Source organism: Phymastichus coffea, unplaced genomic scaffold, assembly GCF_024137745.1.
Source record: "Phymastichus coffea isolate CEN01 unplaced genomic scaffold, Cenicafe_Pcof_1.1 PCOF00020, whole genome shotgun sequence".
NCBI classification, from domain to species: Eukaryota; Metazoa; Arthropoda; class Insecta; order Hymenoptera; family Eulophidae; genus Phymastichus; species Phymastichus coffea.
In genome coordinates, this window is record NW_026706831.1 from 486,767 (window position 1) to 508,097 (window position 21,331).

Here is a 21,331-nt window from a genome sequence, read left to right on the forward strand (position 1 = left end):
CGATTTTTTTTCGCAATTTTCTTAAAAACGGAAAATCCGGAAATAAAATTTCAAGCGGAGATTTAATCCGAAAAATAGGGGAAAACGTTCTAGCTCATAAAAACTCAAAAATATGTTTAAAAAAAATTTTTTGGGCGTCAGATTCACAAGTCTCAGCCAAATATATATGTTGTAAGGCGCCAATTCAAAATACAATTATCATATCAATCGATATGCATTAAAATTTATTAAACTATAGATATTTATATAAAATCATATTATTTTATTAAGAAAATATTTTACGATATATAGATACCAAGATATATTTTTTTGCAGGAGTCATAAAAATTTCATTATAGCTGTTAAATTGTCGGCAAAAAAATTCCACATACCATGATGGCATACTGCTAGCATTTTACTGGCACGAAAAATGTTTTGAATTGTAGGCATGCATGCCAGTAATATGCCAGCATATTGCGCGCGCATTTTGGTTTCGATTGTGCGCTACGTTGACGTCAACCCAGATAACACAGTGCCGGCACTATGCCGTCAGAATGCGCCGGCACGGGACGTCCAAGTGTATCCGCATTCTGACGTCGTTCTGAAAGCACGCCGTGCCTTCCACGCCGTGCGCTCATTGTGCCTGCATTGTGACAGCACGCATGGTAACCATCGTTTGGCACGGCGTGCGGGAATTATGCCGACATTATGCCTTCCCGTTCTGCTGCACGAAATGCTTGCAGAATGCACGCATTGTGACGGCATTTTGAAAAAAATTTATGCTGTATATTATTATTATTATATTATTATTATTATTATTATTATTATTAATGGTTTTTAAATAAAAATACATATTTTGAAAATTTTATTTATTATTTTTTATTTTTTATGAACATTTAAATTATTAAAATATTAAAATAATTTATATCTTTATTTTTAGGGATAATATAATAAATAATATCAATATAAATAATACATATGTATAGTCCAGTCATTACGGTGTCCGAAAAAATAATAAAATATATATTTTTCCGAACACCCCGTTATTTTTACTTTCGTCGAGGAAGAACGCGTAAATAATAAGAAAAATAGTCTTGATTTATGAGAGGTATCAGAACAATGTTTATTATATTTATCACAACAATAATTTTCATTGTTTGCAGAAATGTTAAAAATTATAAATGAATATGGTTGTGATAATGGTTATATACTGTATAAAGAAGACTAGTACATATAATCATTTATAATTTTTAACATTTCTGCAAACAATGAAAATTATTGTTGTTAAAATGAATTAATTTAATTTTGAAAGATATTGAACCAAGTAAAAAATGTTAACAGAAATCTCATATTGTAAGTCTTATTTCGATACGACAATTAGAAACAAAGATGTAAGCAAATAAGTAAATAAAATGGTTTTTTGATTCAAATTATTAATAAACAATGTTTCGATACCACTCATAAACTAAAACTATTTTTTCCATTACTTATACATGTGCTAAACATGCGCTTTCAAGACCAATAGGAGTAGTATGAATTCCAGATACCCTAGAAACACTCTGATTGTAATTTACAATGCCGTCCATGTGTATCGGCAATTCGGGCTCCTTCTTCCTATATTTCAGGATTTACTGGCCTTCTTGGGTCTACATATATCCAGGGAAATTTCAACACTCCGCCATTTGTTAATGCAACTGAATGAATAACATTCCGATTAAAATATTTAAAATCGAAGAGTAAATCGTGGAACAATTCGATATTAAATTAAATTATTCACCTAGGATGTGTTTGCTAGTTCCTTTCTCTGTAATCGTTTCTTGCATTGAATCAATTGACAAATGTAATATAAAAGCTTGCCTCTCCACAATAGGTAACTTTGTGTTAGTTAATAATGAGAAAACTACAACATAAAATTATTATTGTTAGTGTTAAATATGAATTGATATGGATGTAACAATTTTTATTTTAAGCAATTTACTTGTAGTATTGCTTCGAGTTTTTCTCTCATACAATTCTTTCCGTAGCTTCTTTACGTAGCTATTTCCGTTCTTTGACTTTTATCGTTAAAGTAACTATAAATAACCCAGTTTTCGGAATGAACAATATGTACTGGTCCCTTGGTTCTCTTGTGCACGATGGAGAAAATCATTGATCCAGGTACGACATGAAGAAGACACAAATTGAGAGTATCTATAAATAATTAAACAAGATTTTGAGTAAACATAATTAGTTTTCGCAAAGTCCTTTTTATTATAGATGTAATAAATTAACTTTTATAAGCATCACCTATTCCTTGAGTCACGACAGCAACCAGATTTGGATTGATATATTTGTATAAAACTGACCGATCACTCAACACTTGACCCTGCGAATGAACACGTTCGATTGAACTTTTTGAGACGACATGTGTTATCCGTTGTGTCTTTGACAAGAAAACTAATTCCCATACCTGAACGAAGGCAATGAATTTTAAAAATATATCACAATCTTTGTGGAAGCTTTTAAGCTTTTAAATAGTTTTACACAACTTGTGAGCGATTAGATTCTGCGAGTTGCTATAAGTAAGCGAGTATCCGGACAATACACCAGTCTTTCTGTCGGCAGTGAAGATGTAAGTAGTACGTCCAGCAGAAGTTGCAACAGCGCTTGCACTTTCTGGAAAGACGTGCGCTCGGTCGTGCTCATTCAAAATAACTATACCACGTAGAAAAATATCGGTTAATACATGTAACAAAATTGACTGCTTGATTTGGTAATTCAACTTTGTCCGTTTATTGGGTTGAAAGTATATATCATTCCATTTCCAGTGGTCTACAAAATTAATAATACTCTTAATTTTACGTCGACTTTAAAGGTCACGATTGAAAATGCGGATAAAATTAAAAATTACGTTACCTATTGCAAGCAATGCGCACTGAGGTGGATGCGGAAAGTGCCTACTTCCACGTTGAACATACAAAACTATCTTGTTAAAATCCTGAGATAAGCCTTTAATGTTATAGACTTGTGATTGCCAAATTATTTCACCTTTCGTTGACTCTATTCCGTACAGCTATAATAATAAATTGTTAATATAAGTCACACGAAAATTAAAATCAGTTTATCTATCGTTCAAGTTTGATATAACAGTTTCACCTTCCCTGACGATGTAACAGCTACAATAACTTTATGTAAACCAAATTTATCACGAACTAAATCGGCTCGTTGATTTGATTACTGTGGTTCAAAGCCCAAAGTTCCTTGCATGAAAACGCTTATCTGGTTTGCTTCTAAAAGAGAAGATAAATCAACAATTTAGATATTAACAACTCAAAAGAATACTGCAATAACTTAAAAATTAAAGCCTAGCGAACGCAATACATCAGTTTATTTAGTCAGTTCAACGTTTGACAAAACTAAAACAATTAAATAAATTAAACTAATAAAAAATCTATTTGTAAAGAGTTAACACGCTAAAAAAATATTGTTATCTAATAATAATTCAACAATATAGTTGATTTTATATTGATACTCAAATGCCTGAAAATAATATTTTCAAACGCTTAATAAACACTAGAACCCTCATGCTGACGAAAAATTTAAGATGAAAATTTCAAATTTTTAAAATCATACTTTCATAAAAAAATCATAATGAAAAATCAAACTCCACACTTAAATGTTAATGCCGCCTATACGTATATGCTACTTACATGAACTATTAACATCATGACCGGACAGCAACCATTCGTAAAAGAAAGTTAGTTAATATATTGATTTATTGAATTAGAATAAGATGTACTCGAAACTCAAAATTGACGGAATTTCATTGAACTGTTAACTAAAACAATTAAAATTATATTGATCGTGCTTGATCACGATCTGACATTGGCAACTCAACAATTTCAACGGTTACAATATTTGTGAGATAGATTCCTCTCTAGTCTAGATGATATTTTGTTAGACTAAACTGACAGTATATTGTCCTCAGAGGAGAGTAAAAATCTACACGTTTTCCTTCTTGACACTTGTTGTGATTGACAAGAACAATCTGCCGCAACGATCGCAGGCTTAAATAGTGAACTATTTGTTACATATGCTAATTTTTCAGATTGAGCTTCATTTATGCTAAGTTCAGTTATGGTAATTCTTGTAATCTAAAAACAAATTTCATTTATTCTAAAATATGTAATATTTATTGGAATCAAATAAGTAAATATTTCTTGCATCGCTAGATTCGTATATTAGTTTCTTATATTCACCTTTTGATATGATGACTCTAATATACTACTCTTTTGCTATCTAAATTAGTAACATACAAAATGTCTATCCATCCATATCTCGTGAAATAATTTTAGGGCTTTTCTCAAATAAGACCACGCGCATTCTGTTATTACTGCCAGCTCTAATAGATATTGCAGATATGTTTCCTGGAAGTATAGTGTAAACTTGTAAGGTCTTTGAGCACCGGCGCCAAATATAGTGTTAATTGTTATTGACTGAGACTCCGATTTAGGTTCAAATATATTGATATAAAACAATAGTGCTAAATTGTTGTCACCTTTCAAGCAAACATAATTTTATGCTGCTCAAATACACCTGTAATAAGTTATCTCCATAAATAAAAAACTCTATTTTAAAATAATTAAGATAATTTTGATATAAAATATTTACTCGGCTTCTTGAGATATGAAAGGTGCAGAAATTTTCTTATTTTTCAATTTTTCTCCAGTTTTACTATGATATGAGGTGACCCCTCAATACCATTATTATAAATTAGTAGAATGTGATGTAAGGTTCCATCCTTCATGTGCCATTAAACATCTTCAATCCTGCAAACATTACAACAGTATTACTTGATTGAATTGCCTATGAAAATACACATAAAATGCATTTCATATTTTATCGAACATGTAACATAAACAAATTCTATCAATATCTCATTTCAAGATATTGAAAAAATATAGATTTATGAAAAATTCTGTGTATCATACAATTTATAATTGTAAATTTAATAGTGCACAGCAAAAAAATTGACAAAGTAAAACCTTTCACTATTGTAAAGCCCTGCTGTAGAATATGATATAAATGGAGAATCAATTCTGAAATAGACATTACAAAATTTAAATATGTATAAAAGTGATTTTTAATACTTTTTTATTGGATTATAAAATATTTAAATTCATGTAGCATTAAACTCATTAGTTGTCATATCTATTATCATTAGTCGAAGAGTAGATTAATAAAAATTAGTTTGAAATTATAAATTAAGTGAATTATAAGAAAAAATAATACCTGTCTCGATTTTGTTCTGCTAATGTCCATTCATTTATTATATGTCCAGTAGCTAAATTGCAATAACGAACTAAAGCTGGGACACCATTTACTGAAATCAATTCTCCACTTGTAACATTACTGAATGCTTGTATGCGACCAGCATATCCTTTTTCTAGTATTCTCATCCATAATAGTTGTCCGACATTAAGATACATATGTCAGTTTTCAATTTATTCTAACAAACATATTATTTAAATTATTAAATTTGAATATAAAAATACCTATTTTAACACTTAAAGCTGCAATTACATTTTCTTCAGTTGTAACAACTACTTTTTTAGCCATTGAAACCGTGTCAAAACTAGCAAACTTCATTTTTCCTACATAATTTTGTCTCCTGGAATAAAAATGAATGATGAAATATTTTTTATTGAAATTAGTAAGATTATTCATCAAATTATGAATAGGTTTTAGTAAAACTAATTCAAAACATTTTAATTAAATGCACTACATACATAATCAATATAGCTATATAAGGGGTATATAGCTATATATTCTTATCCGATATTAAATACTAGTATTTCCTACAATATTAAATAAATAATAATTATATTAAATAAAAATGAACTCACCTTGAAAATATATGGAAGAGAACTAAAATCAGAATTTCGCTGCAGCCCACACAATACAAATAGGAGGACTTCGCAAATCGAATAACCGATATTAACAAAAGACGATCTGGATCATGCGCATGTATATATATGCGTATACAAATTTTGAGATATCTTAAAATGTATAATTAATTTATTGTATAAATAAATAAAAAATATCCAAAATTACTACTAAAAGATGTTTATTGCATCTCAAATACAAAATAATATAAATTTATTTTATTTTAATTCAATGCACGCCGTGCTTTCATAATGCGTGCAATATGCTTTCATTTGAAATTATATTTTGCAGGGCGGCAAAATGACAGCATTCTGAAGGCACGGCGTGCAGCGCTTCGTGACAGCATTATGCCTGCATTCTGACGGCACGGCGTGCGTAGCTTTTCGTGCTTGCACTATGCCTGCATTATGACGGCACGCCGTGACGAGCACGCGCGTGCCGAACCGTGCCGGCACGCTGGGTTATCTGGGAATTTGCCTTCGTATTGTACTATCGTCTTTCGTGACGGCATGCGCTGCTATCTGGGTGGACGTACATTCTGATGGCAGAATGCCTCCACAGTGCTATCTGGGCAAAAAAGCAGTTTTCTGGTAGTACAAATTAAGACGAAACTAGTGATAATTTTTTTTAAGGTATCATTTTTCTGTCAGGAGTATGAGTTTTCCGAGATATCATTCTTTTCGATTTTTTTAAAAATTTTAAGGGGTACAAATTACAAAATAGCAGTTTTCAGATGGTAGAAATTAAGACGAAGCTAATGGTATTTTTTTTTTTGAGGAAATCAATCTTTTTTCTACCAGTATAGTCTCGATTGATTAGTCACGTGATTATCATCACAGCTGTTTTCGTTACTTTAATCTACAGCAATGAATATAGAGCGTGGGACTATACAGTCTCCATGATAGAGTCTATAAAAGTGAAAAATACAGTATTGGTTCAAGTGTTTTTTTTTCAATTTGTCTTGCAAAAGTCTTTTTTAATAATCTTTAAACTTGGTAGATCAACATGAAAGTAATGCTGCTGAATACGTGTAGTTTTTAAAAGTACTCATAGATCAATAGGTATATCCATTGTTATTTGACAATCTGAAGATTTGATTACAAATAGCTAACGCTTACTTTCCTTCATTTTCATTTAGGGCTTGTAATGCATTGATACTGTATAGACTAACAAATTTGGTAAATTATGGAAGAACCTGCTAATTCTCAATCAAATGCTATAGAAAGATGGCTTGAGTATAACTTTCCAATTCTGAAAGATAAAATTAACCCAGAAGTATACAACAATGAGTTGGAAGCAACAGAAGAAAGTTGCAAAATGTTGTCATTGTCATTTTGCTTACAAAGTCTTGTGATTCCAAAAATAGAAGAGTATATGAGGAAAGTTATAGTGCCAAAGTTCTGGTCAAAGTTCACAGATGCAACAGAATGCAACGAAAAACAAGGATTTGAAAATTTCACAAGTTCAGTGGCTGAATTGTACTCTGACTCTAGTAAATTGTTGCCTACTTTGAAGAAACTAGAGCTGGCTGGGCCATGTAAAAATGATTACTGCATGTACAGTCAAATGAACACTTTTGACTACTTCAAGCTGGTCATTCGTGGCACACTGTTGAGTCAAATTCCACTAGACTATACAATTATTATTGAGCACTTCTATAAGACGGCTTTCAACGTATTCTGCAACATTGAGGCGTCGCCGCCGACGGATGACGTGCACAACAGCAATGCAATGCTGTGCGAAGGCTGCGGACACGAGCAGAACGACTGCCAGTGCCAGGCGATCGTGGACGTGTTTCACGAGACCAACAAGAAGCTGATAGAGCTAGGCTTGTTGGAGCGGCTGGTGGGCAGCACGCTGACGTCGCTGATTCACGTGCGCATCGAGCAGCACGTGAACCAGGTGTGCAGCCGGAGCTTCGACGTGTCGCAGCTGGAGCCGCTAGAGAACTGGCTCGAGGGCGTGGTGATGAACTGGCTAGTGCGCATCTACTCGGGCGGCTCATCGCGCTCGCTCGCGCTGGACTACAAGGTGCGCAACGCCGTCAACAGCTTCAAGCACAAGCTCGGCTACTTCCTCTACGAGACGTACACGCGGGTGCGCATCGAGCAGCTGTTCAACATCGTGATCGAGTACCCGGACTCGCGGCCCGCCGTCGACGACCTGCGCGCCTGCCTGCAGCGCACCGACCTGCGCGCCTACCTGGTGCGCACGCTGCAGGGGGCACTGCGAGCGCGCCTGCTGCACCCGGGCGTCAGCACCCCCGACATCCTCACGGCCTACGTCGCGGCCATCAAGGCGCTGCGCCAGCTGGACCCCACGGGCGCGATGCTCGAGCTCATCACCGAGCCGGTCAAGCGCTACCTGCGCGGCCGCGAGGACACGGTGCGCTGCGTGGTCAGCGGCCTGCTGGACGAGTCGAGCTCGAGCGACCTGGCCGACGAGCTGGCCCGAGGCGCGGCTGAGGCCGCGCGGCCCGAGTCGGCCGGCGGCGGGGAGCGCGCGGACGGCGCGGACGACTGGGAGGCCTGGATGCCCGAGCCGGTGGACGCCGAGCAGGCCGGTCTGGGCTGGGAGGGCGCGGGGGGCGCCGAGGCGGGCCCGAGCGCGCCGCCCGGCGGCACGGCGGCCGGCGCGGACGCCCGGCCGCGGCGGCGCACCAGCGACATCATCGGCATGCTGGTCGGCGTGTACGGCAGCCAGGACCTGTTCGTGAACGAGTACCGCACGCTGCTGGCTGACCGGCTGCTCGCGCAGCTCGACTACCGCACGGAGCGCGAGGCGCGCCAGCTGGAGCTGCTGAAGCGACGTTTCGGCGAGCACCAGCTGCACCACTGCGAGGTCATGCTCAAGGACATCAGCGACTCGAAGCGCATCGACGCCTCGATCCAGCAGGCCTTCGAGGCGCAGCCGGAGTCCGAGCGGGCGCCCTTCGCCACCTCGGCGCTCGTACTCTCGGCCCAGTTCTGGCCGCCCTTCAAGGAGGACTGGCGGCTGGAGCTGCCGGCGCCCGTGCAGCGCCAGCTCGAGCGCTACGCCAGGGCCTTCGAGGCCCTCAAGGGCAGCCGCACGCTCTGCTGGAAGAGCCACCTGGGCAGCGTCGGCCTGGAGATCGAGCTGCGCGACCGCAGGCTCAAGCTCGACGTGTCGCCCATCCACGCGGCCGTGATCATGCACTTCGAGCGACGCCCCGAGTGGAGCCTCGAGGAGCTGGCCGAGGCGATGCACGTGCCCAGCACAGTGCTGCGGCGCAGAATCGGATTCTGGCTGTCGCAGGCGATCCTGGCCGAGCCCAGCCCCGACCGGTTTAGCCTGCAGGAGGAGCTGCAGCAGGGTGCGCGGCCCAGCTGTCAACCTAGCCAGGGCATGCTGCTCGCCGGCATGATCGAGGACGAGGAGGCCGAGAGCGTGATGGCTTCGGCCAGCGACCAGCGCGAGGAGGAGCTGCAGGTTTTCTGGTCCTACATCGTTGGCATGCTCACCAATCTCGACTCCATGCCCCTCGAGCGCATCCACCAGATGCTCAAGATGTTTGCTTCGCAGGGTTCCGGCGCGGTCGAGTGCGGTTTGCCCGAGCTACGGGCTTTCCTCGACAAGAAAGTGCGCGAACATTTGCTGCTCTTCTCCGGTGGCTTGTACAAGCTGCCCAAAAACTGACCACCCTCGTTTCTCTTCTTGTACATATTTCTCTTCATTTAATACATTTTTACGCCTAAGCTCGTTGGTTTTTGTCATTTTCTATCCATCCTACCAAATAACTACTGTAGTCTATTAAATACTTTATTTGAGTGTAAGTATTAAAAGTTTATGAACGATATTATTTTACATATATGTTAACGAAGTCAGAAACATTCAACTAAAAAACTATTCATAATCACTGTATGTGGGTATTGATGCGTCATCCAGCGATCCCTCGCAACAATTCAGACTTACAAATTACATTTCGGATGGTTTAATTCGTAGTATTACCGGAACACTAGTACAAGGTAAAATAGCCAATTCAGTAACGACTGCAGTAACTAAATCTGCGGGAGTCACGTCGTAAGTGATGTTTAGCAAATTTAGCGTCTTTTTACTTCTCCAATTTGCTAAACTCGACTTTTTTAAAGTGTTTTTTATCAATAAATCGGGGTCTCCTACGAAATAAATTGAAATTATCATTATATTATGAATCTTATAGTACCGATCATTAACGTAGTGCCTTACCTATTTCGTTATATACAATGGAATCCGTTTGTACACGTTCGCAAGATTTATAAGTTTCACAGGCTACAAGTACAGGAACATTGAATGACTTTGCCATTAATGCAATTTGTGCTGTACCAATTCTCGACATAACGGCTCCATTAGCTAATATAGCGTGAGCGCCTAGAAAAACTTTGTTAACCTACAATAATTAACAAATTAATAATAATACACAATTATCATATTCTTCTACTTTTGAAATCATAATTTTTTATTACTTGAGGCATCACATAACTAAGAGCATTAATTAACATGTAGGAACAATCTATTCCGTGTTTAACTAGCCGTCTCAAAAGTTCCTTTCCTTCTAACCATGGTCTGCTATCAATAATAATTACTCTAAATTGTTTTTTTGCTTTAAAAGCGTCACATAGTATTTTGTACATTAATGAAGAGCTGCAATCAAAAGCTCATTAAAATAAAAGCTTTAGTAATTACCAAGATTATGTAAATAATTCATACAATCCATAAGTAAGTATAACATCTCCTCTTGAAATTTTCTTTTGTATTGCATCAGATATTGCTGTATCAGCCAGTAAAATTTGCTCTCTTATGTATGTATCAATTGCATGAGCTAATTTTGACTTTGCCTAAAAACCAGCTACCTTATTAATCACAAAACTAATAGGATAAAGTAAATTAAAAAGAAATAATAATAAGACTTACCTCTTCATCAGATATTGTAGTGGATAAAATAGACATTTGCCATTTCAAATGTTTTAATGCATTTTGCATTGATACAGCTGATGGTCTGAAAGAATTGAGGTAGTTTACAGATTCTTGCAGGCTTGTTTCTAAACCTCTTGTGAAATCTGCTTGAGATGGTCTTTCAAAGTCATTAATAAGTTGCTTTATAGCAGCAAGCAAAGCCACACATCTTGCATTACTACCAACAATTATTTTTTCTGCATACTGGACACCTAATCTCAGTATTACTGGATGAAGTTTCATAGTACCACTAACTATTTCAGAAATATTTTTTCTATTTATGTACAAATGTTTGAACAACTTCACTTCATGTGGATTACTTTTTGCTTGTGGTTTTGTAATAATTTGTTTTTCTGGTTCCTTAGGCTCTATAGATTTCGCTAATTTTATATCAGATATTTTTTCAGATATTTTTTTAACAGCCCTATTATCTGCTGCTTGTTTGGTTGCTCTTTGAGCTTCTTGTTTGGCTGCTCTTTGAGCTTCTTGTTTGGCTCTCCTCTCTGCTCGTAATTCAGATTTACTTTTTTCTTCGATTTTTGATGTGTTTGCATCTATTTTAATTTCTTCTGAAGGCTTAGCATTGTCCTCAGATTTTTTATTAAAAGTTTTACTTTTTACTTCTGTTTGAGCTTCTTTAATCACTGCCAAATTTTCAAGTAAGCTTTCATTTTGTAAATTATGATTTATTTTTTCTTTCACATTGAACAATTGAGCATCATCTACTTGGTCCAATGACTCAATTTCTGTTTTTGGTTTCTCTTTGGCTTTTGTTTTTGTTGCAGCTTTTGCTGCTTTCCTGGCTTTTCTCGCAGATTCAACATTGTCTCTCGGTTTTTCTTGATTGTTCATTTTATTTTGATAATTACAATCGATAATGAAGTTCTCACAATACGTGGAAGTATTTGCCACAGTTGATGCTATATTTTTCTGTTCGTGAGTTGTATGTATACTCTTATCTTGCTTTCTTTGATTTGTTAAAGAACCATGTTTTTCAACAACTTCATTTGCAATAATATTTTTAGAATATTTTAAAATGTTCACATTGGTGCTAATACTGGTGGTTTCATCATTGTCAAAAGTAATTTTCAATGGGTGGATATTTATACTCTTCTCATTCAAACTACACACATTTGTTGGAATTTCCTTTTCAACAGAAATAATTTGTTGATTACTGATACTATTACACAAAGACAGCTCAAGTTTTTCAGTTTCTTTGCGAGCAGCAATTAATCTTTTCCTTCGTATATGTCTAGCTGCAGATCGACTAACTTTTGATGCATTCTGTTACAAATTAAAATTTGTTATGATTATTATATATATATATATATATATATATATATATATAATTGTATTGTAAAATAAGACTTAGTAATAAAAACATTTATAGTATGCTTCCATCTAAAAATTATAAATTTTAATGCCATGCTTAAAAAGTATGTTTTAAATGGTAGATGCAGAAGAAAGTCACGTTGTTAATCTAAATTATAATTAGTGTGGATTTTATTATTGTAAGTAAAAAGTACTTAAACAAAATGTGAAAATTCAAGAACAAGCTTGTGAAGAAATTTTAGTAAAATGATAGGATCATATGGAATATTATTAAAAAGGTCTTCACATTTTTTTTATAAATATTAAATTAATTGTACTTTTATGCTGTTTTGTACCTGCTGTTCCATCGCTACACTTTCTGTAAGACGATGTTCAGATGTAAGTACTGTCCAGCTATGAAAATTAAATTATATAAATTTGAAAATTCTATAAAAAATGCTGCATTGCCAAAAAATACATAATTAGTAACATCATCATTAATTAAAATTGATAAAATGGAATCATGAAAGCTTGATAGTAGTAATTTAGTACACAAGTATTTTCAATGAAAAAGTTACATCAGTTCAATTAAAAGATATTTTGAAATGAGCGTAGCTTTTTCATAATTAATTAAAATAATATAAATTTGTCATGTCAATAACATATGCTCAATTTGTGAATTCTAACCTTACATCATCATATTTCAATATTTTTAATTTAGCATGTACTAAGATTTAAATATATTATTACAAAAAACTAGTTTGATAAATTTGATAATACCTTCTTTAATACTAATTAAAAAGTAACACTTGTTTAGAAGACTTTCTATCAATAATTCGTAAGAAAAATGATGTGCCATCAAATATATATATATATGTGTACAGAATAAAAAAAATGTCGAACCCAGCAACGGTAAGGTAGATACCAATTATTGCATCACGAATTTAGTTATACATATATAATATATAATTAATGTAGGTAAAATGTATGTTACAAATGATTTGTTTAACAAAGAAAAATATTTAAATATTTAACTTTCAGATTCGTTCTGTATTAAAGAAAAATAATTTAAAGAATGTCAATTATTGGACCAGAATGCAAGGGAAAACTGTTTTATAAAAAAAAGGTCCAAATGTAATTAAAAATATTAACTTTTAATAAAAATTTGAATATTTTGTTATTAGTTAATTGACGGTATGCAATTTATAAATTTATACAATTTATTATTAAACGTGTAATACGGGTATTATTTATTATCAAAATAATTTTATATATAATACAGATACTAATGTAAAATTGTACATCAGTACGATCAACTTTCATCTAAGATTTTAAAAAAATATTCTACCTAAAAAATGAAGGAAACATTATTTAAATACCATATAAATATTCTAATATTTCAATAACTAATTACCTCCAATACTCCATCTTCAGAAAGATCAGAACAATGAACAGCATTTTGAACTTTAGACTTCCCATATTTTGCTCTTAAACTAGTAGGTCGTAATTGTACAGCCATTTCCTATAAAAATTCCTTGTCAAAGAAAATATAAAAACTCTTTATATTTCAAAACATATTACACTTACAGGATCCATTGGTCCACAGAGTTTTCTAAACTCAGCAACAATATCAATATTTGCATTGGAATGTGTAATTTCCATTGCTATACATGGGCCTGATTGTAATTCATTGACCATTGCCTTAAATATAATTTCAAGTACTTTATAACAATAGACTAATTTGAGAAAATCAAATAACTTACTGCATAATCAGGAAGAACGCCTTTGTAAACTTCTAGAAATTCTTCTGCATTAACAGGATCAATAAAAAATTGCTGAGCAGCTGTTATTGTAAAATTTGCTTTCTGTATATCATCAATAATTTGTGCTGTTAATCTTGCTTGTACAGCATGTGGTTTTATAATACAGCAAGTGCAGTTTTGCAGCTTTGCAGAATTTTTCATTCTACACTTTTTCTTTTTTTCTGAAGAAAAGAAATAGTGCCCTATCTAAAAGATATTGAATATAATTTATCACTATTAAATACATAAGTACTTGAAATGCCAAAATATTTTTCCTTACATCCTTGTTATCTGGTACATAAATATTATTCAATACTGCATCTTTTTCAAAAGCAGCAGTGAGTTCTAACCATCTGGCATTGCAATCTTGACTTAGTATTTCTAATGCAACAATTGTACCAGATGTTATAGTATCAATAACATTCCTGTAATATGCAAATTAACTCATTTGACTAGTTGATAATATATACTTTTTATTTAAATTGACGGTACCAACTGTATTTCATTGTCTACTGGTTTGAAAATTTCTAAAGCTTCTTCTCTGTTGATTGTAGTCATTTTAATGTTAGATATGTGAAAGTCATGATCAGTTACTTGTTTTAAAATTTCACCCATCCTGTCAATTACTTCAGATTTGATTATCATAAAAGTTCTAAAATAAAATTAATGAAATCAAATTATTATATGTTTGAATTTCATTTAGATAAGTAAGACTAATACTTAGATATTTTTGAAGATAACTTTTCCTTGGTAGTTTGATCAGCAAAATTTGTAATTTTCATACTACGAGAAAATATAGTTACAATGGCACCAACATAAAAGTCTTTAGCCTCTACTCCTTCACATTTTGATCTTCTTAAAAATGTTTTCTTTGTCTTTAAATCAAACTACAAGAAAAATAAAACAATTTAACTTACTGTATTATAGTATAATATAAATAATGCAATGCAAAGATATGAATCTTACAAGTTCAACGCTGTTATCTGATGGAAAATAATATAAATAAAACTTTTTGAGCATACAAGCAACTTTGTCATACCACTCGGCTTCAAAAATATATCTTTCAGTGTCGGATGACATTTTGACGAAAAGTTAAGTAAGTCATAAAATAGTAGTTCGAATTGGTGTATAGATTTTGTTTGCGTAAGAATTAAAAAATTAAATTAAAGTGATAAAATAATTAAACAGGGTTATGTTTATTTGGCTCTGCCAACCGTGCATATACTGTGGTGGCTGTGTGTTACCATGGTAATCGGTGGTCTCGCAACCATTGACTTCGATTTAAAAGTAGAGAGTGAGCAGCATATAAACCTAGTGCTCAACGTCTACGATATGCATATAGCTAAATGGTACGGGGAATAGGTTTTCATCAGGTATGAGGATTAATGCCTGAGCGAAGTAGAAAAAGACACGAGACGAGAATCTACATTCCCGCACTTAGCTAATATTGTATATATATACATATTGAACGTTGCATGGTTGTTTGCGTTCGAGCAAACCGAGGATAAAAAGTCGAAAACACATAATAGCTCAATAAATCACTTTCTCGCATTAGAATTGAGATGTACTATAATATTTACGTATTGTTCTACTACTTATACTTTCGTTAAATTTTAGCTCTCGAAAGAAATATATCTTGTTGAAAATTTGGCTTGTTGTCCCTATTGTTTATAAAAAATCATTTATAAGATAAACGAACCTATCGAAAGCAACCTTGGGATGCAAATATTTGTCGGTTTTCGATTTGAAACTAAATTGGAAAAATGCAAAATTGAGCACGAGGCGTGTTTGATTGAAAAAATTTCTGTTTATGCATCTACATTGGATGTGCAGCTATTTTAATAAAAAGCATTAATGACGGATCTACAATGATATTGATAAAGGAATTTATTGAAAATCGACGTAATTCACATAGGTGACCCTGTAGCGATATATATAGAAAGCGCAAGAAAATTGATCAAGCAAACTGCTTAACAACGGCGGCTGTAAATACTTTGTGTTAGCTTCAGTTGGCTTGTGATAGAAGTGCCCTTGATTAGGTAAGAAACACTTGCGCAAATGGATGGTTGCCTTATGGATCGAGCTTATCAAGCTATCGACTGGACACGCGGCATTGCATCGCTTTAATTTTCAATTTCAATAACGTTTCTTACAAAATGAAATTACATAAATTTTTGCTACGTTATTACCCTCCTGGTGAGTACGCTAATTGTGTGAGAGAAAATATCGAAAATATACCTACTACGGGGTGATCTGTATACTGATAGTAGGTCGTGCTAATTTCAACCTAATTATTGCGCTATGCTTCCAGGAATTGCTTTAGAGTACACGCAGGGAGGCAACATCAAAAGAAAAATGATAGATCTGTTAGATCTTACTGCCAAGTTAGTTTTATATATTTTAAACGTAGCAAGCCATATGCATATGGAAAACTATAGTTATCATTTATTATTATATCTCAGTGAATTTGGAAATAATCAATAAATCGAAACGAAAACGCGCGCTCAAAAGATGTGTTTGTAATATTTGTCAATGACTGAACATACCTCTAAAATTTGATTGAATTACGTTGAAGGAGATACGTTAAAATCTACTCGATCACTACTAACAGTAACGTATACCGATACAGACTTATATCTTATATCGCGTAGTTCTTAATCGTTCAATCGTTCATCGATAAGTTATATTCATTTTAATGAGTATATTCAGTCCATGAAACGTGAAACTTTTCAGCACAGATATACGAAGTTTAGCAGACAATATTAAAGCAACCGAGCCAATCATTACCGATGGAGTTATGGAGCAGCTTATTGACACTTTACAAAGACTACAAACCAAAGTTTCTGACGAAGAGATTAAGCAATTTTATAAATATAAGACACTAAAGACCCATCTTTTACCCATCACTAATATATCGTTCGATAAACTAGGTAAAAGGTACTCTTCGTCTTATCCTCCCTATTATCTGTTGTCTACTTTTTATTTGCTTATTTGCTACCCAACGTCTGCACACATTTTACAAAGTCGCAAAGCAAGCTTCACATAAAACGTATTCGCCTTTGTTCAGCTGCCACAATATTTTCTATGTAGAGCTAAACATCTTATCGAACAAATGATTGTCATTAAAGATTAAGCGTGGTACAATATCAAATCTATTCTAGATGCCTGACGGGCAGCTATGACAGAACTTGTAAGGTTTGGGACATTGAGAGTGGAAAGGAGCTTCTTACTCTCGAGGGCCATAAGAACGTAGTCTATACCGTTTCCTTTAACAAACCAAGTTCGTAAGTATTTTTAAGCTTAAATAAATATACCTTCTGGAATAATTAATGTATGTCAGCAGATCATGTAATGAATCTTAATTTTAAACGTTACGATCGGTATTTGATCGACATAGTGCAATTTATTGCTATTATAACAAAATACTTTATTTTCTAATTGTTATCAAAAGAAAGAAATAATGTATCATTGGTTGTTGATAATATTCAGTTGGAAATGATTTCAGTGACAAAATTCTGACCGGATCGTTCGATAAATCAGCCCGTGTTTGGTGTTCTCGAACGGGCTGCTGTCTTATCACTCTCTGGGGTCATAATGCTGAAGTAGTGGCGGCACACTTTTCGCCTACACAAAATAAAGTGGCTACTTGTTCGATGGACGCCACTTCTAAAATTTTTCACATTTCTACTGGTAATTATATTCAATTCTTTATAACAGAGCGCTTTTTAGTGAATTTCACTATAGAATTAAAAAATAATCATAAGTATATTTAAAGCATACGAATAAATGAAATAAAAATGTAACTTGAAACTGGCATAGTTCTGTTCGCTTCGTAATATTGATATTCTTTGTTTTAATCGCACACAATTGAAATTTCTTTCTCCTGGAATATAACTAATAAGCTACAATGGAAATTGAAATGGTTTTTAGGTCAAGAGTTAGGTACCCTGAGAGGTCACACTGCAGAAGTTATTGCTCTAAGCTATAGTGGCGATGGGAACGAATTGATCACAGGATCATTTGATAGAACTATCAGTGTTTGGGATAGCCGGACGTATCAGTGAGTTTATTTGTTCACTCCGTATATCTATAAAGTTATCGCAGAATAAAAGAGATATGAAATACAATGAATCTGCTAAACTTTTGCCAAAACTGTCTTCGAGTTTTCGAGTTAGCTTAAATTTGTGCGCCTTGTTCGAGTGCTCGAGGTTGTAGATAGCCAATGAAACAGCTGTGAACATGGAAAGCTTATGATTTTTTACTCGAAACTATTGTAAGGCCAGAAAGCTCGGAGAATTAATAAACTCAGGTTCTGGCAAATGCGTAGAATCATATTGTCTCCACATATCGATGCACTTGAAGCTTATAGCGGATGAAAGTGGAAAAATTTAAAGCGAATTTGTGTATAAAGTATCTCTAATAATATTCTTTGTTAATAGGACGAGTGGGGGAGATCGGGGCAGATTGGCTAACTAACTAATAATAATAATTTATTATACAAATTACAATAAGCATTTATACTGCTTTACACCACTTACTGAAGGAAATATACCCCTTGTGTGTAGGTTTAGATGGTACATATAAAACTCTTATATAACTAAATATAACTAAAACTTACATGCTAAAAGAAAAATTATAAGTTTAATAAACTTTAATAATATAACAGTTCATATTTGATTTTAGATTTATTTAAAAAAAATTTTTTATTTACTATTTCTTTTGCTGGTACTTAATAATTTTAATTATTTTAGTAACAAATTATACGTTTTTAATGCTATTATATAACCACTACTTTTATATATTGTTTTTTTCAGTTTTGGTATCAGTAAACTTTTGTGTTTAGTTATACTACTTGAAATCGAAAATTTAGAACTAAATTCTTTATAATGATATAGGAGTTCTAGTTTTAGCGGATAACTTTTGATTAAAAATTTCCTTTTACATATTATTTAAAATATTTTATTTTGTAAATTTTGTAATGGAATTAATCTACTAAAGTAAACTTCTCCCTAATCTGTAATACTATAAATTATCACGCCATAAAATAGTGCATAATAGATCATAATTACAACTGTGGCAATAAGTAAGCTTAGCTAATTTATAAAAAATGAAGATTAAGTATTTAGTTTTGTTTACTATGTAGTCTATGTAACTATTTCATTTTTAATTGTAATCTGTTATGACTCCTAGATACTTGTATTTTTGAACCCGTTGCAATTATACTTTTTCCATTTTATTTTTTTCTAAGAAACTGTAAAGTCAATCGTAAAACAAAAAAGATTACTTGTAAGCTCTCTATCTGGGGAGTACTAGTGATTTTTTTCAAAGATATTCATTGAAACCAAAAAAAGTTATATACAATTTTTTTCGTAATAAGTATTTTAATCTGCCCCGCATACGGAGTAGGTTGGTCGACATATTGGCGCAAGTTTTGAATAAAAACACATAATATAGCTGTGACATTGTTTTTATTTCTAAATATAATGGAGTAAGTGTCAATTTAAAACAAATAACTGGAATAATATTTGACTTTCAAAAATTAACAAATGTTAAACATTAAACAAGTAAATAAATAACTATCAAAATAAATACTTCACGTGCAGTTATAATAAACATAACACTTTTTTTTGCCTGTACATCATTCATATAACCAATTTTTGCATGATGTACATCCAATTTTGACAGTTAGTTTCACTGACATTTTCTTCATAAACAAGATAGAGCCCCAGTCTTCATTAGTCTTTTTAAAATCATCCGGTTTATCATCAACTTTTTCTTTTTCTTCTTCTTTGTTCCATCTAAATATTTTCATTGACCGTATCTATTCTTTCTTTACTTATTTTCATTGTCCAACTTCTTTTTACTATCTTGTATCTTTCTTTTTTTACTCTGACTGTTAATTTTTTCTTCAGCCAATGAATTTCTTGTTGAAGAGTCTGTCAAAATATTTGATTTTCTTTTTGCTTTTAGTTTTTTTGTCGGATCTCTTGCTCAGGCTTTCGACAAAACAATTTATTAATAGATAACTCGCATGACCATTTACTTTTTTATCGGCCAACTTACCCCGACAAAAGTCGGCCAATATGTCCCAAGTGTGCACGTCAATTTTTATGTTCAATTAATAATATTATAAATTGTCAACAAAAAATAAATAAATAGAAATCATAGATAGATAAAAAAGCATTCTCTACAAATTACGTTGAGTGATTTTTTAAAATCGTCAATTTTGAATGAGGTATTAAATTTTTTCAGAAATAAAATTTTTACGAAATAGATGGCAATAAATTTCAAACTTATTTATTTCCGTGATGAATGATGCTTTCCAACTGAAAGTGGAAGCAAACAGTCCTTGGACTTATCTACGTCACTGATATCATCCATGACGAGGATCTATCGTTTTAATCGCGAGTTTTATATGTATATATATTAGCCATCGGTCAACCTACCCTGTCGACTAACCGGCCCGGGTTTCCCCTATTCGTATGCGTGTGACGCGAGTAGGCTTAGATTGATTTTTATATTATTTTATCAATTCAGAATGTCTTGAAAATTTCATCCATGTTTTCGAAAAAATGACTTAAGCGACATTTGCTCTTGTCGGCATCTAGGCGAACAAATCTTTTCATCGGGCACCAAGAAGAAATTTCAAATTGCGTATATAACTTCGATGAGTCTCTCATAGCAAGTTGTTCACTAGACAAAACCGCAAAGCTTTGGGACAAAAGAATGAATAATTTATGCTTGGCCACTTTGACAGGCCACGAAGATGAGATTTTGGATTTGAGCTTTGATAATAGAGGGAGGAAACTTGCCACCGCAAGTAGCGATGCTACTGCCAGAGTTTGGGATATAGCTGCTGCCGATTTTCATCAAGTGACCGTTATGGAAGGGCATCAAGAAGAAGTTTCCAAAGGTAAAATATTGCTGTTTTCAATCATGTAACCAATTATTTCAAACAGTTACATATAGAATCGAATGAACGCGTAGTATGTTTCAGTCCGAATGGTCGGCAGCTATTGACTGCGTCTTCGGACAGAAGCTCACGGCTGTGGACGCTCGAGTCAGGGCAGTGTATTCAGAGCTTTACGGGACACACTGACGAAGTTTTCAGCTGTGCGTTCTCCTATGCTGGCGATACTATAGTGACCGCTAGCAAAGACAGTACTTGCTTTATTTGGAGATGACTCGATTGGTTCCAGGTAGCCACTTAGCTACTTGTTCTGGCTCTCTTTTTCGCCTACCTACTTTATTTCTACATCCTCGTTTGAGTTGAACGTCTGGGCACATACCTGCGAAAAATGCATCCACTGCCTATGTGAAACCGACAAACTTTACCTCTGCATCGATGCATCAGTATTTAT

The 21,331-nt window shown here is 34.3% G+C and overlaps 3 protein-coding genes and 1 pseudogene across 7 annotated transcripts; 2 read left to right on the forward strand and 2 right to left on the reverse strand.

Annotated features, from left to right (window-relative positions):
* Positions 1-972: 972 nt before the first annotated feature.
* LOC131675387 (ER membrane protein complex subunit 1-like) lies at positions 973-5,942 on the reverse strand (annotated as a pseudogene).
* Positions 5,943-6,864: 922 nt separating this feature from the next.
* LOC131675356 (anaphase-promoting complex subunit 2) lies at positions 6,865-9,668 on the forward strand. Its single transcript, XM_058954305.1, has 2 exons — positions 6,865-6,965; positions 7,043-9,668. Exon 2 carries the CDS (start codon positions 7,090-7,092, stop codon positions 9,559-9,561), a length of 2,472 nt encoding a protein of 823 aa, XP_058810288.1. The 5' UTR covers positions 6,865-6,965; positions 7,043-7,089; the 3' UTR covers positions 9,562-9,668.
* LOC131675355 (translation initiation factor eIF-2B subunit delta-like) lies at positions 9,669-15,165 on the reverse strand. 2 transcript variants are annotated; one of them, XM_058954303.1, is made up of 12 exons: positions 14,937-15,165; positions 14,691-14,857; positions 14,467-14,622; positions 14,251-14,395; positions 13,932-14,177; positions 13,756-13,869; positions 13,583-13,690; positions 10,816-12,141; positions 10,612-10,739; positions 10,368-10,545; positions 10,111-10,291; positions 9,669-10,040 (listed from the first exon to the last, which is right to left on the reverse strand). In XM_058954303.1, exons 1-12 carry the CDS (start codon positions 15,048-15,050, stop codon positions 9,841-9,843), a joined length of 3,063 nt encoding a protein of 1,020 aa, XP_058810286.1. In that variant the 5' UTR covers positions 15,051-15,165; the 3' UTR covers positions 9,669-9,840. The 2 variants fall into 2 exon arrangements, with proteins under 2 accessions (XP_058810286.1, XP_058810287.1); XM_058954304.1 differs by lacking the exon at positions 14,937-15,165 and having other exon boundaries at positions 9,670-10,040; positions 14,467-14,596; positions 14,691-14,764.
* An 883-nt stretch (positions 15,166-16,048) lies between these two features.
* LOC131675370 (dynein assembly factor with WDR repeat domains 1-like) lies at positions 16,049-21,296 on the forward strand. 4 transcript variants are annotated; one of them, XM_058954337.1, is made up of 9 exons: positions 16,049-16,166; positions 16,282-16,354; positions 16,704-16,907; positions 17,132-17,254; positions 17,476-17,660; positions 17,901-18,030; positions 20,579-20,883; positions 20,958-21,083; positions 21,170-21,296. In XM_058954337.1, the coding sequence occupies exons 1-9, from the start codon at positions 16,127-16,129 to the stop codon at positions 21,241-21,243; spliced, it is 1,260 nt and encodes a 419-aa protein (XP_058810320.1). In that variant the 5' UTR covers positions 16,049-16,126; the 3' UTR covers positions 21,244-21,296. The 4 variants fall into 4 exon arrangements, with proteins under 4 accessions (XP_058810320.1, XP_058810321.1, XP_058810322.1 ...); XM_058954338.1 differs by lacking the exon at positions 21,170-21,296 and having other exon boundaries at positions 20,958-21,154; XM_058954339.1 differs by lacking the exon at positions 21,170-21,296 and having other exon boundaries at positions 20,968-21,085.
* The last annotated feature ends 35 nt before the right edge of the window (positions 21,297-21,331 follow it).

Bases quoted from the DNA above. Each gene is read 5' to 3' on its own strand.
- LOC131675356 (XM_058954305.1), top strand. From the start codon at position 7,090: ATGGAAGAACCTGCTAATTCTCAATCAAATGCTATAGAAAGATGGCTT.
- LOC131675355 (XM_058954303.1), bottom strand. From the start codon at position 15,050: ATGTCATCCGACACTGAAAGATATATTTTTGAAGCCGAGTGGTATGAC. The intron at 14,623-14,690 runs GTATTAGTCTTA...ATTTTATTTTAG, and splicing joins TTATCTTCAAAAATATCTAA to AACTTTTATGATAATCAAAT. The intron at 12,142-13,582 runs GTAATTAGTTAT...AATTTGTAACAG, and splicing joins CTGAAGATGGAGTATTGGAG to AATGCATCAAAAGTTAGTCG.
- LOC131675370 (XM_058954337.1), top strand. From the start codon at position 16,127: ATGAAATTACATAAATTTTTGCTACGTTATTACCCTCCTG. The intron at 17,255-17,475 runs GTAAGTATTTTT...AAATGATTTCAG, and splicing joins TCCTTTAACAAACCAAGTTC to TGACAAAATTCTGACCGGAT. The intron at 20,884-20,957 runs GTAAAATATTGC...ATGAACGCGTAG, and splicing joins TCAAGAAGAAGTTTCCAAAG to TATGTTTCAGTCCGAATGGT.